Raw genomic sequence first — 18,022 nt, forward strand, 5'->3', positions numbered from 1 at the left:
AGTGCAGCTTATCAGAATCGGCGTCGCGCATGCTCCGTATGACCAGACACGGAAGTGGAGATCACATCAGCATAATGCGTAACTCACAGGTACAATTTGCTGGAGTGGTAACTTTCTGCAGCTAATAGTGGCACATAAAGGAGGACATATGTATACAGTGGTGGGCCCAGGTGCAAGAATATGCTTTGCCCCCCCCCCATTCCTGCCACTCATGACCCCAACATCTGAGACTACACATCCTTTCCCCCACTATCACTGTGCCCCCGTCACCTGCATTATTCCTGCAGAGAGAAGGCAGGCTGACAAGCAAATATGACAGCCACCAAGGGATGCACACAACACAGGCTGCTCCACCTCTGTACACTAACATTTGTATGCACCCAGCACCGCACTGCAACTCCCACGCTCCAGCCACAATAGCATTAATGCCCTGCAGGTGACAGAGAGCAGTGGAGGATGTGTGGGAGGAGAGTGGCTGCTGAAGTCACATGACCTGGCCCCGCCTCCTCCACGGAGGTCTCCGTGCAGCCAGTACAGCTCGGATTACAAATTAATGATCCGAGGCTAGCTGATGGCCGCAGAACATCACTTTGGTAATACGATCGCTTCATCGCTCTATAGATGAGAGGGGAGGAGAGCGCCCCTCCTCCCCCTCTGGCAGGGACCCGAACTTCCAGCATCCGCACAGATACTTTAGGGCCAGGGGAACATCGGTGCTGTCGGATGCACGCGGCTATGGGCCCCTGCACCACAGCGGGCCCCGATGCAAGACACCAGCTGCACCACCGCTAGTTCCGCCACTGAGTGTATAATATATATATATATATATATATATATATATATATATATATATATATATATATATATATATATATATATATATATATTAGGGATGTGCAGGCTCGGATAGGTTCGAGTTTGCACGTGGAGTTCGGATTTTTCCCTCCAAAAAAACGGAACTCAGAACGAGGCAAAACGTCATCTTACATGGACGAACATCATCATTCCTGGTCTTTTGTCCAGGAATGATGATGTTCGTCCATGTAAGATGACGTTTTGCCTCGTTCTGAGTTCCGTTTTTTTGGAGGGAAAAATCCGAACTCCACGTGCAAACTCGAACCTATCCGAGCCTGCACATCCCTAATATATATATATATATATATATATATATATATATATATATATATATATATATATATATATATATATATACACACACACTTTTTTTTTGCAGTGTGTATTGTGTCATTGAACCTGTTTGAGGCAAAGCAAGAAGTAATAATGCTGAGATGTATTAACAACTTAGCAGCCAGAGTTGTCGAGAGGAAACTCCCCCCTTCTGGCAATCCCTGCGCAGCGCACAGGCTAGTTCTGATGTTCGCTGTCTTGCCTCCTTTCTGGCACCAATGAAAGATCATGCGCAGATGGACAGTCACGGACGTTGCCGCTGTAATCCTGCCAATGTGAAGATACGACAAGCCATAGAAGTGTGCTTACTATTTTATTTGAGTAATATCTGCATGATTTCCATCCTATTACAACATTATGTTAAAAGGTTTACAGATGAGAAATACATTTTTCTCTTTCATGATTGATGTATCAAATAGAGCTTATAATGGTGCATTTGACACCACCTCTTTGTAAATGTACTCCATAACGTGTAATGGCTGGTCACACCATGATTTAGGAGGAGCGCAACATAAGCAAATTGCGTTATCATTTTTGAAAGCCCGTCTTGGACCTGCGATACCACAACAAATATCAAGTGTCTGCTGCCTCAGCGGCACTCCGCAATGCCAGAAGGAGAACCCATTGAACAGTAAGTGAGCGAGACAGCTGGCAGCTGCCTATCCCTGACAAAGAGGGCACAAATTTAACACCAGTCCTGGCCCCACCAGTGCACTCTGATTAACTCAAAATGTAGCCAATGCTGCGGATATACAAGGGACCTATTTCAAGTAATCAGAGCCAGCCCTAACCAGTGTGATGCCCTAGGCAAGATTTTGGGTAGTGCCCCTTCGCACCATCACTAGTTCCGCCTGTGATCCAGCACCCTTCTCCCAGCACAGCAACAATCAACCAGCAACACAGATCACAGCAGCAGCCATCATCATCTATCACCCTATGAACATCTATCACCCTTCATCCATTGCAATACTCATCCACAGAGCTGTAACTAGATATTCGATGCCCTGTGCCAGCAAGATCATTGAAGCCCCCACCCCCCTGTTGGTCTCCCTGCAGACAGGCCCAGCCTGCTTGACTCCACAAAAGGTCCATGGGGAGGATGGCTGGGCATGCCCAGCAGCCTCCTCCAGCAGCGTATTTTGTTAGTGCCCGCTGCCCCCACTGTCTCTGCTCCCCGGTCCTAGTGCTGCCGTCTAATCAGAGCTAAGCACTCCGATCGCAGTAGGACAGCAATAGCGGAGGTGCCGTCCTCCTGTCCCGGTCCCACCATTGCCAGTTGTCAAGCTGAGATGGTCCTAGGCTTGGAATGCATGCCTCTAGGCATTTGCCTAGTTTGTCTATGCCTAGGGCCGGCTCTAAAAGTAAATTTGCACCACTGTCCAGTACTGCTAGAATAGAGGATACAACTCATCTGAAAATTAGCATGATAGGGCTGTAGATTGATAACTACCAGTGCAACTGCACAGTAAATGTTAGGTCTATAGAACTGTAGTAATCTTCCAGTTGCCAAGTAAAAATAAATTTATTCAAATAGTGCCAATGGTATCGAGTTATACATATTTATAGCATTATTTGTGTGAAGAGATTTACCTATACATTCAGATTTCTTCTGCTAATGAGATTGAGTTTTGATAGGTAATTTATCATTTATGTCATTCTCCTAAAAATTGAGTATTTGTTGATTAATAATTATTGCTGTGAAAAGCTGCTGTTAAATTACATTTTTTAACATTGTGGAGAATCTAAAAATAAAATTTTGTGGGCTGGAGATGAAATGTCACAATAGAAGACACTGGGCTGGGGAGAGAAAAGGTGATGGGTTGATGGCTGAGGCGACCCAGGCAAAGCGGAGGCTGGAACGACACGGGAGAGGGCAATGCTCATGGGGGAATGAGGCTGGAGAAACACAGGAGGAAGGGGGCAAACAAAAAAAACCAGATGCGAGGCACCAAGATTTCTGTTGTTGGCCCTGGCTATAGCCGATAGCTAATGCCTTCCTAAGATGTTATTATCCATTTTATACTATTGACTACCATTTCATAAATGTTTTTTATCAGCACATAAGCTGTAGGTAAGCAAAGTCCAAATTCAGCAGTAAAGCGGACGGGCTCTTATCAAAGCCATTGTCCAAGAAAGAGAATTCAGCTAAATAACTCTGAAATACATTACTCATCACTGCGGCAGTAAAGAAGGATATCTTTTGAGGCTAAACTGCAAAAGACCATAAACTGATCCCTTAGCAACAGTGAATAAAGTTGCTGGTAGTGAAATTACCCATCACATTTGAAGGACACTAGGGGGAGGGTAGGTTTAGGCACCAGGGAGGGAGAGGTTAGGATCCTGACCGACCGGTGTCGATATCCTAATCCTGACGGGATGCCGGCGTCCGGATCCCGTACACAACCCACATGTATATTGGCTTTGAAATTGGGTACAGTGAGGTATATGATTTATTGCATAGTCATCAGGACATATGCAATAAATCTAGCATCAAAAAGTTAGTGATAAACGTACTTCTGTGCTGATTATTATACACCGGAGTGCTGCCGCAATTGGAATCTGGAGGTTTGGTCCCCTGAATAGGGGTATCTACGGAGGACACCAGGACTGTTCTTGTGGTAATGAGAGTGCCACCCTTTTTGAATGAGTGTATAATTATATATAAGTTTCTCCAAGTCCTGCACTCACATCAATATTAGTCTCCAGCATAGGGGTGCACTCCAGCCACACCAGTCCGTTTCCCAGATAGCAGGCATCAATATTATTCCCAATGGAGGCACTGACCAGTCAGATGTAGCAAAAAGATGATTTATTCCAATATTGTCAAAAAGTTGAAATAGCATAGCGACGTTTCGGTCATATCCAGACCTTTTTTAAGCCAATACCTCATATCAACGATAGCGACCAAACACATCAACAATGTACAGCCACAGCTCCAAGAACTGAGTGCAGGACCCGCTCATTTTTATAAAGAGAGTCCCTCCTTTACCGTAGCGCATAAATACGTGCTATAGCATGTATTTCACAATCATTGTATATACATACATATATGCATACACCCTGAAGTGCCAAAAGTCATGGGATAGATGCCTAGTATCGTGTAATACCCCTTCTAGCTTGGCGAATTGCATCAACTCAATGTGGAATCGATTCCAAAAGTGAACTGAAGACCTCTGGACAGATGTTGAACCATGCCATCTGTCTAGCTTCCCACAGCTCCCTGATATTTGAAGGTGCCGGGTGAAATGGAATGTCCCAAATGTTGGACACCCGTTATGTCCCGTCCAAACTCTGATAATTCACATCGCGCTAATATATTTTTTTTTCCCCCAACAAGGAAAAGCAGAACTCATCCAGACTTTAGGAAAAATTGCACAACTCATCCTGTATTCAAGAGTTTCAGAATTTACTCCACCATGCATTGTATTTTCCCCAATGAAGGAGCAAGTTCCGAACATCGGAGTACAGGATGATTTGTGTAATTATTCCTAAAGTCCGGATGAGTGCCGCTTCTCCATGCTGAAATATTCTATTTACATGCAGTGCACCATGGCAGGACATCACTGTTTGCGGAGTACCTTCCCCTCTGATATATGTACGTGTGGGTCTGTGTGTTTTGCACATACGTATATTACACAAACTTCCATAATTTTAATGTTGTAATAAGTAAATGGCTTTCATTTAGTTTACACAAAACAGTCAAAGTATACATGTGGAAATATTATTGGCATGAATGAGATTCACCTGTAACGTTCATTGCAGTGATGTATGAATTGTATTGTTATGCCAACCTATATCATGTGATAAACTTATATGGAGTATTTATGGGACACAAAACAACATTCTTTCTCCCTTAAAGACCATAATATAATTATATATGACTTTGAATCCAAGGGCAAAATGGAAAAACCACAGTTTGAGCTGCAGAAAGCACTTGACTAGTATCTATTAGAAAATCATTATCAGTATATCATTTAACACAGATGGCCCATTAAGTACTCATTAAACTGAGGTATGAAGTCAACAGCACTAGAAGAAGAAAAAGAAAAAAAAAAAAAGGGTGTAGTGAAATCTGGGAGGAGGTCACGTAAACACCAGACGTGCCTAGATCAAAACATATATAAAATAAGCTAGTTAAACAAACGCAAAAGTACAATATTTATTTATACTTTCTGAAACTTTTTTCTCAAGGCCCAGTATGGAGTAAAATCTAGTAACTTGTGATTGTCTGAGCATGTTTCAGATGTCAAAGATTAATTATATGCGTCATAGAGAGAACACCAGGATGGTTATTTCAAACTGAACAAATATGAAATTCATGTGCTGCACAATCCGGATATATATTGCATTCTTGCAATCAGTACTGCACAAGAAGTCATTCCACTGCATCCTCTCATGGCTGTATATCTGATAGATAGTCAACAGGGGATGTATTCAGCATTCCGGCGTGCGGGATAACGACGGTATCAATACCAGCGTCGGGATCCCGACTCCAGTATCCCGACCGCCAACGGCCCAAACGTAAGTATTGTGGGTTAGGGAAGGGTTAGGGCTTAGGCACTAGGGGGAAGGGTTAGATTTAGGGTGGGGGGGGAGGAGAGGAGGTGGTTAGGCAGTAGGGGCGAGGATAGGAATAGTCATCGAGAAGGCAGGGAAGGTTAGTGTTAGGGAACTTACCTTCTAGTGTCGGGATTCTGACTGTTGGGATGCTCCTGTCTGTATTCTGACTGGCAGCATTCAAACCGCCGGGATCCCATCCAACAGTTTAGGAGTGTGGATGACACATAAATCATCATTTATTTGTATTGTGCCAAAAACATCTCAACAGTTTGCATAACAAACAATGCAAAAACAAATATAGAAGAACAGAATGGAAACATTAAAAGCTTCAAAGAAAAGGTACAGACATTAGACAGATGGGGCATTGCAGAAAGTATGGTAGGGTCAAGAGATCAGGAATTACGGGACCCCTGATACATTTTTATCCTGCCTCCCCTCCTCGACATGAGAGTTTGAAAAATCTCACAACTTAATTGTACCATGATATTTATTGAAAAATGAGGTAGTTAATGATGCTTAAGTTTACTTGCAACTCCCCTCCCCCCATAAACACTATCAGCTGATGACACCTCACACCTTGTGCAAAAGTAGTAAAATGTTAACTTAAAAATAAAGACAACACAGTATTGCCATGGGAAAGGGTCAGCTTTATTTATTTTAGCATGGGAAAAGGTATTTATTTATTTATTTTAGCAGAAGAAAGGAATGGCCTAGCAAATAGCAATGAACACAAATATATTTAAACTAAATGTGGACCAACTTCCTTCGCAACTAGAAATAAAAAGCAAGATGGGGCCCCCTGCCAGCCATATCGGGGATAAACATCAGAATGGTGGCCAACTGCTCACCCATTCAGCAACTTCAGGCATCTAACGTCCCTACCCATTGGGAAGAGAAGCTCACCTAGACTGGTGGTGCCGCTGACCAAGGGTGATATCACCCTAACTCTCCCATTGACAAGGAAACATACCTCAGGGCACAAAACTCAACATTAAACACGTAACCGTTCATTCCACATAATAGGAAACACTGTACAGTATGAGCCGCAGGGGTTGTGCTTTATATAATGTAGATGCCAATAGAGAGGTGGCACAGCTGTTTTCAGACAGAATGTGTGCTCCCCACCCCCCTCCCTGTCTTCCCTTCTGTAAACTCTGCAAGAGATGATTTCTTGAGTATTTGATATACAATTACATGTTTGAAGATGAAAGGGAAAATACCTGTAGAAGGGGACAGGTTGCAAGTCTATACTAAAAAGGTAGGCATTAAGTTTTGGGCATAAGTGTTTGGAGAAAATAAGGTCAAGGGGACAGGTTAAAGGGATAAAAGAAAGAAGTGTGTGATAACATTGTCCTCAATAATGGGAGAGAAGTGGGGGAGGTTAGGCCAGGCCGCAGCGCAAGGAGGAGAAAGCAAGTATACAGTGCTGGACCTGTGAAATTAGTTTTCCTGACAGATTATGTAAAGTGTGCCTTTAAAGTAGGTGGCAAAGTAGATAATAAATAAGTTGAAAGACATAATAGGGTTAGTAGAGGATGTGGATATAAGGGACTTTAGTTTTGCTTGGTGAGAGGGCAGTGTAGTAAGATGCCAAGATACATTTGTAGTGAAGGTGAAGAGTCTGTTTGGAGAGACAGGGCTATAGTTTGGATTACTGGAGCCCATGTGTGCAGTCTCATCTAGGGATGTAGTGAGTGTCGTGTTGTAGAAAACGACTGCTGTATCCGGGCAGGATAGGATATTAATTGCATAGATGGTATTAAAATCTGAGAAGTGGACAAGGTCAAGGATGTTTAGTGGTCACTGGATGGGCATAAATTTAGCTTATGCCATTGAGCAGCGGGGGCAGGGACATGATGATGCAATTCACTGTAAATTGCCACATCAAGTCCTTGCCAACCCACTTCGCTTGGTAAGTTTGCGGCACCCGAAAGGCACATCTACTGTCTTGAAGAAGTCTTTGAATTTGGGAGTCTACTGGACATAACAGGGGAGTAGGCAAGCATGAACTAGAATATGATCACAATATTGTACAGTATGTTACCCATGGATACCTAACTATTTATATCACATTTAATAGCATATACTCGTTAAGTAAGGTCTATTCTAATTCTACTAAACAGGAAATAGATATGCAATATTTGTGGGCCTAGACATTGTTTTTTTGTTGTTTTATTTATTTTATTTTTTTACATAAAAAATGTGGACAATATACAATTTTTTTTTCTTTCTTTTTTACTTCAAATTTATTTCAGGAACTGTATGAAAACAAAAACATAAAAAAAAACCCAGCAGTCTCAAACACCTGTCATGGGCTAGCACAGAATGCCTATATAACAGACTTTCCATAATAGGGGGGGGAATTAAATTTGATGGCGAAAAGTCAGAGGTCTGACTTTTCACCATCATCGCTGATTTTTCTGGGATAAAGTATTGGGTGCGTGCCTGCTTTATCCCAGTATTCAATTAGTATCCGCCGAAAATGGGACCCGGCGGAAAATTTAAGTATGGGGAAATGCAGGGAATTTTCGGGAAAATCACCCTGGGACCCCCCTTAAAGATGTCCAGACATTGGGGATCACTATGGGTACCCCCGTTTTTGCCTGCTGAAGGGAGTCAGAGTTTTTAAATGCGCCTGTGAACAGGTGAAGAGCATTTATCTTTTTTTTTTTTAAACCCCAAAATTCAAGACTTTTTTTGGGGTGTCCTGAGGATTTTTTTTTTTATTATTTTTTTTTAAGCCTGCACCCCTAAACCCCAATACTGCACTTCAAGCTCTGCACATACACAGTAACACAGGACAGTCCCGTGTTTCGGGCACTGCCCCAATCCAGCAGGACGAAGTGTCCTGCAGGCAGTTGCGAGATTGGGCACCTCCACCGCTGCAGCTGTGCCAGCTCCGGAGAAGAAAAATGGATGCGCACGAATGCATGCGGCATCCATTCAGTGCAGAAAGAGCTAGGGGCAGCCCAGCTACTGACGTAGTGCTGGGCTCACCACCAGCCTGACATTAAAGGGAGGCCTGCCGTAGGGCATGCCCCCAAATAACGTAATTTAGGGGAATGGCCTACAGTAATTAGGCCCCGTCCTGCACAGGCCATGACTCCCCCTGGAGCAGGCCCTGCTTATAGATATTAACTATACTACAAACTGTACAAGAGATAGGAAGTAAATACACACACACACGTGTAATTGAAAGGAAGACCATTTCACATATACCCATTTGGTTCAGCTAAATTCTAGCAACAGACAGCACTATCTGGAGTAATATTCTTTTCATTTAGAAGCTTGACTGTTTTCTGTTATGCTGGTAAATACATATATGTACATAAGAATATATGAAGGTATAAGACAAACTACCAACTCTGGAAATAGTTCAAAACTCAGGAGGTGGATTATAACCAAATGCTGTTCTCTTAGAAACATTTGCAACAAATGTATCCAATGTATTAATCTTTCAATGGATATAGATGGATGAGGGTATAGGTGGAGTTTACAGTAGTCTAATCTAGAGATGACCAATAGGTGGATGAGAGTCTTCCTAGCATCGAGGGTGAGAAAGGGTCTGATCCTGGAAATATTTTTGAGATGTTAAGAACAGGACTGTGAAAGGTACTGAATGTGTGGTTTAAAGGAGAGGGAGGAGTCAAGGATAGCTCCATAAGCATGTCACATCTTCTATGTGAGGTCTCAGTTTAGAGCAGTGTTTCCCAACCTCAGTCATCAAGGCACACTAACAGTCTAGGTTTTAGTGATAAACAGATGGTTAAATAAAGATTATTGAGGTACTAATTAAGACACATGTGTTCAAGTATGGCTATCATTAAAACCTGGACTGATAGTATGCTTTGAGGACCGTAGTTGGGAACCCCTGTTTTAGAGTCTATTTTAATACCATACCTACTCCATTTGTATTCAGTTTGCTAAGATTTAGGGTTCTATTTATTTTAATTATGTAGAAACAGCAATAATTTAATGTGTTGTTGCTATGTGCTAAAAACCTAAAGCAGGGCACACATTAGATATCGGCAAGTGTGTATACACTGTTGGCCTATGCGCACCCCGCAGGGTTGTTCATCGCATCGACAGATCTGCCATACATGTTGCTCAATCTGTCAATGTGATGAATGACCCTATGCATTTGGATGCGGCTGGTGGATGACATATCGTGCGATGTGTACAGACCGCACAATAGGTTGTCCGCCGCATCATGGGTCGGCTGCGTACACTGGTAGTCTAAGGTGTACCCAGTTTAGTAAAATAAATTTCACAAACAAATCCTGCAAAAGGCTAATTAGTATTGCAAACCGCAGTCCCCATTATCAATGGGGACTCCATTATGTACCAAACCGAAAAGAGAAGCTTTTCAACATTTGGCCCCATTGGTTTATGCCATTCTCAGATGGTGTAAACCGCTTTATACATATGGAACCATTCTCGCAGGAACATGATCTCCCAATCCCCCTCCCGCAGCATCTGTCTGGCTCTGGAAACTGACATTGAAATTGCGCAATTTCAGATTCTCAGGAGTCTTGATAAAGTAGAAGACCCCTCTGATGTGACCACAGGGACAGCGGGTTTTGCAACAGCTGCCCCTACAAATTACATTTAGTACATTATTTTAATTAAAAAGTCTTTGCAATACGAACTGATAAAAATCACGTTCTGCCTTAATTATTAAAATATGCAGCCCCTAGTTTTATCCCGCACCATGAAAACAGAAAGGATATGAAGCAGGAAATAATAATGATCCCATACACACCCTTCCATATTGATAAGCAACCCTATGGAATATACAGATTATAAATGGAAATCAAACCACATCATATATCCAAGAAACAAAAAAACGACTGTTAGATTGTATTAATCCTCTATTGATGTCACCCTGTAAAGGGCAGATATTCACAATTCATATTATGAAAGAAAAAAAAAAAAACTAATAACATTGATTAACAATACATTATAATATGTGTGTCTTGAAGTAACCTTATACAACATACAATATTATAACAAATCGCCCAGATGAAATTCTATAACACCTAATGAAGCATTGGGTTACCATCTGAAATCCGTGTGAATGACCAGATTTGCACTGCTCCACAGCGAAGATTTACGGCGGCAGCAGATTAATTATACCAGTGCGATTAGTATAGCACTACACCACCAGTGCGATTAGTATAGCACTACACCACCAGTGCGATTAGTATAGCACTACACCACCAGTGCGATTAGTATAGCACTACACCACCAGTGCGATTAGTATAGCACTACACCACCAGTGCGATTAGTATAGCACTGCACCACCAGTGCGATTAGTATAGGACTGCACCACCAGTGCGATTAGTATAGGACTGCACCACCAGTGCGATTAGTATAGGACTGCACCACCAGTGCGATTAGTATAGCACTACACCACCAGTGCGATTAGTATAGCACTACACCACCAGTGCGATTAGTATAGCACTACACCACCAGTGCGATTAGTATAGCACTACACCACCAGTTCGATTAGTATAGCACTACACCACTAGTTCGATTAGTATAGCACTACACCACCAGTGCGATTAGTATTAGTGTCTCATAGTATCACCTGCAGCACAGTGCAGAAACGAGCTAAATAGAAACAGTCTCTGTAGCTAAAATATGTAATAACAACCACCTCAGTTCCTCATTATAAACCTGTACAACTGAACCACCCACCATATGTTATCCCCACAGAGCCCCAGTCACTAACCATGGTAGTCAACAGACGCTTTCTTGGCTCCCTTAGGCAGTATCCATGGTGGATTATCAGCATACAGTGAATTGTTATTGTTGTTCTTTTTTCCAAAAAGCTTGTTAAGAGTCCCGTGTTTTGAGGCGTTTTTCTTCATTCTGTAAAGAATTACCTTAAATCCTTGTTAAAATAATAATTGTCTTTAGCAACGCATGTTTTCCAAAGCAGTCCACGCAGCTTGCTGGAGCAAACGAAGTCCGTCCGTATGGATTGTACGCAGGAAGATGTGAAACCTCAGACCAACCTTTGCAGCAGGTAAATAGCTTATTCCTGTTGGTTCATTGCATTTGCCTATACCTGGCCCCACCCTCTCTTCACAAACTGCTCTAGTCACATTCCTGCTCTGTCTCACCTAGCACCACCTTCTGATGGTGAAGGACAACCCCAAATTAACCTCTCTTATACTACTGAAGTTAAAGATTAATTCATATCTCACAGTGACTACAAATTACTGCCACTGATGGTTATGATACTTCTCTCTGTTAGGTGTTTTCTTTGTATGAGTGGTATGATGTTTATGGAAATAATTAGAAAGATAGGTGAAATGGCCCTTAAGTATTATTTATAATAATATAGTATAATGTATAGTGTGTTGGATTCTGCTCTGTTTACAGTAGTCTGTAGAATTAGACTTTTAATTCCTTCAATCAAAATGCATGTGTGTTCCCTACACGTGTGTTCCTACACAACAGTGTGTTGTTGTAATGCACATAAGGTAGTACAGATTATTTACAACAGGCAAAATCTCCAATAACCCTGTTAACCAACAATTACTTTGTTAAAAGTTATGCACTATAAATACATTTTCGATTCGTTGCTATTAGTTACTGCACACATACCGGTTTCAACCTCAGCTAGTAAATATTATATATCTACACTGCCCTGTTCTACACAGTTACATTCTAATAGTAGTTACAAAGGGCCTGATTCAGGAAGGAAAGCGGTTGCTAATATGCATGAAAATGGCCGATTGTTGCATACTGCGCATCACAGTGCGCGAACAAGCCATTGCGACTGGGACTGCGATCATAGTGACTACGCAGATCCATCTCAGAGTGATTGACAGGAAGTTCCGTTTGTGGGTTTGAACGCCGTTGCAGGGGTGTGCATAAATTAGCCACTGCAATGCCCTACACAGCCTGAGGCCTGATAGCGTGCATGGAAGTTAGCAATTTTTGAGTAAGGTCATGGCTTGTGCAAGTGTGCGTAAGACTCCGATTGTACCGATGTTTCGCAGTCCTGAAAAACATTATGGATGTGTGTAAGGTAAAGTGGCGTACTTAAGTAGTGCAGCTGATATTGCAGTTGAACTGCATGCATAATCGCTATTGCATTCACAGTTGTGTTCCGTAGTGATTCAGGCCCAAAGGCAACAGAACAAGTATAAACAAAATGAACTCAAATGAGACATACATACAATTATGGTAGGGATGTGCAGGCTCGGATAGGTTCGAGTTTGCACGTGGAGTTCGGATTTTTCCCTCCAAAAAAACGGAACTCAGAAAGAGGCAAAACGTCATCTTACATGGACGAACATCATCATTCCTGGACTTTTGTCCAGGAATGATGATGTTCGTCCATGTAAGATGACGTTTTGCCTCTTTCTGAGTTCCGTTTTTTTGGAGGGAAAAATCCGAACTCCACGTGCAAACTCGAACCTATCCGAGCCTGCACATCCCTAAATTATGGGGTCGAAAACAGCATACCTGGCAGGATATGTGGTATGAAATGTCAACATGGCGTTATGTCGACATGTCATAGTGCATGTTGGCAGTTGGAATGCAGGCATAGCGTTTTTACAGTATTAGATCCCTAACTCTAAGCCTACCCTAACCATAAACCTAACTCTGACCTTTACTGCACCGAATAGGGTGGGAGTGGGAATGACAGATACAAAATATCAAGGCCTTAGGGTACGTGCCTCACATGGAGGTGCCGCTATGCCCTAAGATGGTGTGTCGTGCCCTCTTCAACTGTGCAGAGGGGGCTGCAACGGAGCATGGCGATGCACCACATGCTTGGTCACACCCCCCATCCCTAAGTATCAAGTCCAGAAATCTCTTTTGGCGACACTGATTATCTTCCAAATACAAGCTTGCAAACAGGCCCTGCCTAGTGGCATTGGAAATGACCTGGCTGTTCAGACCCAGCACTGAACAATCAGGCCTTGTCTAAGTTTTCCTCTTTTACAATGTGAGCAGAAATCACTGCAATACACTCTACTTCACAGGTTCTCAAACTCGGTTCTCAGGACCCCAAACAGTGCATGTTTTCCAGGTCTCCTCACAGCATCGCAAGTGAAATAATTAGCTCCACCTGTGGAACTTTTAAAATGTGTCAGTGAGTAATGAATACATCTGTGCACCTTCTGGGTGACCTGCAAAATGTGACCTGTGTGGGGTCCTGAGGACCGAGTTTGAGAACCACTGCTATACTTCATCTGTATAGATTGCAAGCCGAAGGCAGTGATTCCTTCCCTGTGCCATAAATAGTATTAGGAGAGTCAGGCTTATTTATTAACATTTATTATTATCATTGTTATTGGCATATCATCCCTTTAATAAGGCACACATACGAATTACACAGACAGATTCTGTGGCTGGCTGACTTCAAGTCTCCATTTCACATGGTTGTCATCAGCCACAGAACCTGTGTAATTCACGTGTCCTGAATTAAAAGGATGAAATGACAAGCCTAATTATTAATAATTATTATTATTATTATTATTATTATTATTATTATTATTATCATCATCTATTTATAAATCGCCACAAGGGGTTTGCTGTGTCATACAAGTGGAAAAGCTGACAGCAAGATACATAAAATAATTACATACAAATATAGACAGTAGAGATGTGTGCCGGGCCATTTTTGCTGGTTTTGGATCTGTATCTCCTTCCTGTTTTGGATCTGGATTTGTTTTGCAAAACCGCCCTTGCGTGTTTTGGTTTTGGATCTGTATCTCCTTCGTGGTTTGGATCTGGATTTGGTTTTGCAAAACCGCCCTTGCGTGTATTGGTTTTGTATTTGTATTTTTTTTTTTTTTAAATCATAAAAATAGCTAAAATAATATAATTTGGGTCTGCTCACAATATTGATTTCATCCAATTTAGACCAAAAAGCTGCAACAAGCTAGCTGACTGACTAAGCGACTGCAGTGGGTGTCACAAACATGTGTCAGTTCAGCCTACAACATGGCACATCTAGGAAACAGAGTGGCACTGCAGTGGCAGAGAATATGGCAGTTAAATAAACTATATGACCCAATAGAGAAACCAATAATGTTTTCATTAATCAAGAACTAGATCATAGGCCCGAAGGAGATGGAGTATGTGTATGGATTAGTTGAAGGCAGGGAAAGAAAGGAAGAATTGATTAATTTGTAGTGCAATGGACACCAGACAGGTGCGTTTATAGCACTGGAGCAAATGGACACTGGACAGGTGCGTTGGCAGTACAGGAGCAGATGGACACAGCACAGCACTGAGCACAGTAGCAGCCACTGGAGTGTATAGAGGGACAACAGCACTGCCCCTGGACAGACAGCACAGCCCCTGGATGGACAGCACAGCCCCTGGATGGACAGCTCAGCCTCGGGATGGAGAAGCACAGCCCCTGGATGGACAGGCACAGCCCCTGGAAAGCACAGCCCCTGGACGGACTCAGCACAGCCACACAGTAGTGTACAGCACAGCCGGAGTGAAGCAAACGGTGCTGATCACCACGAGAATCCTACCTGGGATTGAGGATGTTTTGCCTCGTTTTGGATGCGAGTAAGGTGGGACGACCCGAGGCTCACTAGGATGTGGTTCGTATCTGCAATTTTCGGGTGGGTCTGGTTCTCAAAGAACCTGACCCGCTCATCTCTAATAGACTATATAAGTTCTCATAGATACATAATTGCAGTGTGCAGGTAGCATGTAAGGAAGACAAAGGGAAGAGAGCATTTAGCAATAACATTAATATGCAAACATGTAAAAATACACTGCCCAATCTCAGGATGGGGAGATATTGCCCAGAATCTTGGATCCGTAGGGCGGGGGCATGGCTATAATGATGCAAATCTCATCATTCGGTCCCACCCCCACCCCATGGACACGAGAATCATGACATCTTGTAGCAACGGGAACGGAGCTTAATGACATGGAGAGCTTGGCCGGTCCTCCGATATTGTCAGCTGTATCTTCTCTATGGGCTTCTCCCAGAGAGGAGATAATTAAAGTCGGCAAGTATGATGTACTGTAGGTTCTTTTCTGCTAGTTAAATTATATAATAATGGTTAATAATCCATAAAGCTGTACTTCCAAAATATATTAATAACATGCTCCATACAGTTATTTGCACAATTTAATAGTCATTTCATGAGGGGGCAAATTGCCGTGCCGTCACTGGCGTTTCTATACTGTTTTAACCCCATATATTTGCTTGCAGCCCTTTGGAGCTATGGACAGAAATGTGCGGGTCTGGAGGTTCCATAAGTGCTGCCACAGCCACACTTACTCGCGGGTGCGAGGATCTTGCACCTAATTGGATTAACTCCATAAGGTTAGGGTTATGGTTAGGTTAAGGGTTAGCGATTAGAGTTAGGCTAAAATAAGCAAAATAATTTTTGACATTCTGGTGTCAGCATGTTAAATGTCAGCATTCTGAATGTGTCGACATTTTAACCATGTCAACCTAATTGTACGTCAACATATTGCTTGTCGAATTAACGTTTATGTAGATATTCTGACTGTCAACATTCAGAATCTGCTGACATTCTGGCGTCGCCATTCTAAATGTAAACTAGTCATACAGTACCACAACCTTGCCATGATATTGCCTCTCAAAGTGTAGATGAAGTATGGGTGATGTCAGAATGATGTCACTGTATTTCTGTAGTGACCACAATGAGTACAATATACTATATTGAGACTGGAATCAAAATCAGGTGACATATCTATCTATGTCCTGACAAAGAATAGTAGCTTTTAGCACACCAGCAAGCAGGGACAGACTGGGACTGCTTAACAGCCCTGTTGCGTGCGCAAAAGTGTGGTCACGTCTTACGGGGGTGTGCTACAAGTTGCGGGGGACTGGCCTTGTGGAACAACCCTGTCTGTTGGTAACCCGGTAGAGCAAAGTCCCAGGAGGCAGACATGCTCGTCCAGGGTTTTACACCGGACCGGCCCAACTGGCCATTGGATTTGCCAGAAGTGCCAGATGGGCAGTACGGCCCTGCTAGCAATATCTAATTATACACAAAATGAAAAGTTTGAGATTAGCCATTGTGCGTCGTTTTTGTAATTAATAGTTTTGCTTGAAATAAATGTATTTTAGGAACATAAAAAAGGAAGGTATCACTAATTTTACTGTTTGTAAAGAAGTGGTAGCATAAATATTACTAATCTATAATATATGATTATTCTATATACCATAAATATACATACTTTAGGGGACTTGAGAGTTAGTTATATGCCCTCAAAATTAAAATGTTTACTAAAGGAAACAGAGCCCATTAATATAGAACTGACTGCACACAATGGGCCACTTGTATTTTGTCCTAATCTGGTACAAAGACACTTCATCTGAATATAACAAGGGCCTCTTCTACATAGTTGTGCTGAAGACTTGGCCTTAACAAGGTACTGCTGAGTACCACTTCCCTTCTCTTGTGTCTGGGATAACATTGGCACTATTTGTTCTTGCAACCCTGTTTGCATGGATGTGTGATTATCCCTGATGCATACCCGGCAATGACCTTAGTTTAATCGACCATCTATAGCTAATTCTTTCTTTCCTCCTAGGGATGGATTTAAATGCTCTTTATGCAACACGCATATGTTATATAGCATGCTGAGTCACACATATATTGTCCCTTATTGATTATTCCCAGTCATATGCAGTTGAGCAATTATATTTTCTTCTGCGAATGCATCTAAATCGCACTGCGCATTTGTCCAGAATACGTGTGCACAGAGCCACATGTGCGATTGAGACACATGGTCTCTGAAATGTCTTGAAAATGTATTGGGCATTCCTGGGCAGTGACTGGTAGGTGGAGGGAGGTGGCACTGTGGATGCATGGAGACCATCTTATGTGTGTGTTATTGGAGTGTTGCAGGTGTGTCGCTGAAGTGCTTAGGACTTATATTCACATTGGAGGCCAAACTCTGATGAAAAATCTGCACCTAGCATGAAACTTGTGCAAGTTTCTGAAGGTTGCATCTCATACTTGCTGACATTGAGGCTGCTCCCCCCAGGAGCAGGCAGCCAGGTCGGCATAGTGGGAGGCATGGCGCAGCTTGGGGGGCATTACCGGGGACATTAGCCAGGTTTAGTGATGGAGCAGGGGTGTTACCGTGAGATTGCATTATCGTGGCCTTGCCCCTGCAACACAATGCAAAGATTACCGGCGAAACGCGTCATCACCTCCCCCCTGCTGCGCGAGTTTATGGGTAGGGTCCACGGTAAGTGGCCAGCCTGGAGACTTGCCTGCTTTTCTGTGTGGCCGGGAGC

General features: G+C 42.6%; 1 protein-coding gene across 1 annotated transcript in view; it reads right to left on the minus strand.

Annotated features, from left to right (window-relative positions):
• The window catches only part of LOC148521245 (uncharacterized), a 76,813-nt gene extending 65,008 nt beyond the window's left edge, over positions 1–11,805 (minus strand). Inside the window, exon 1 of the mRNA XM_088475431.1 lies at positions 11,483–11,805. Coding sequence (XP_088331557.1) covers positions 11,483–11,621 — 139 coding nt within the window. The 5' untranslated portion in view covers positions 11,622–11,805. The remainder of the gene's footprint in view (positions 1–11,482) is intronic.
• Positions 11,806–18,022: the final 6,217 nt, after the last annotated feature.

This window comes from Taudactylus pleione, unplaced genomic scaffold (assembly GCF_031769625.1).
Source record: "Taudactylus pleione unplaced genomic scaffold, aTauple2 ptg000172l, whole genome shotgun sequence".
Taxonomy (NCBI): Eukaryota; Metazoa; Chordata; class Amphibia; order Anura; family Myobatrachidae; genus Taudactylus; species Taudactylus pleione.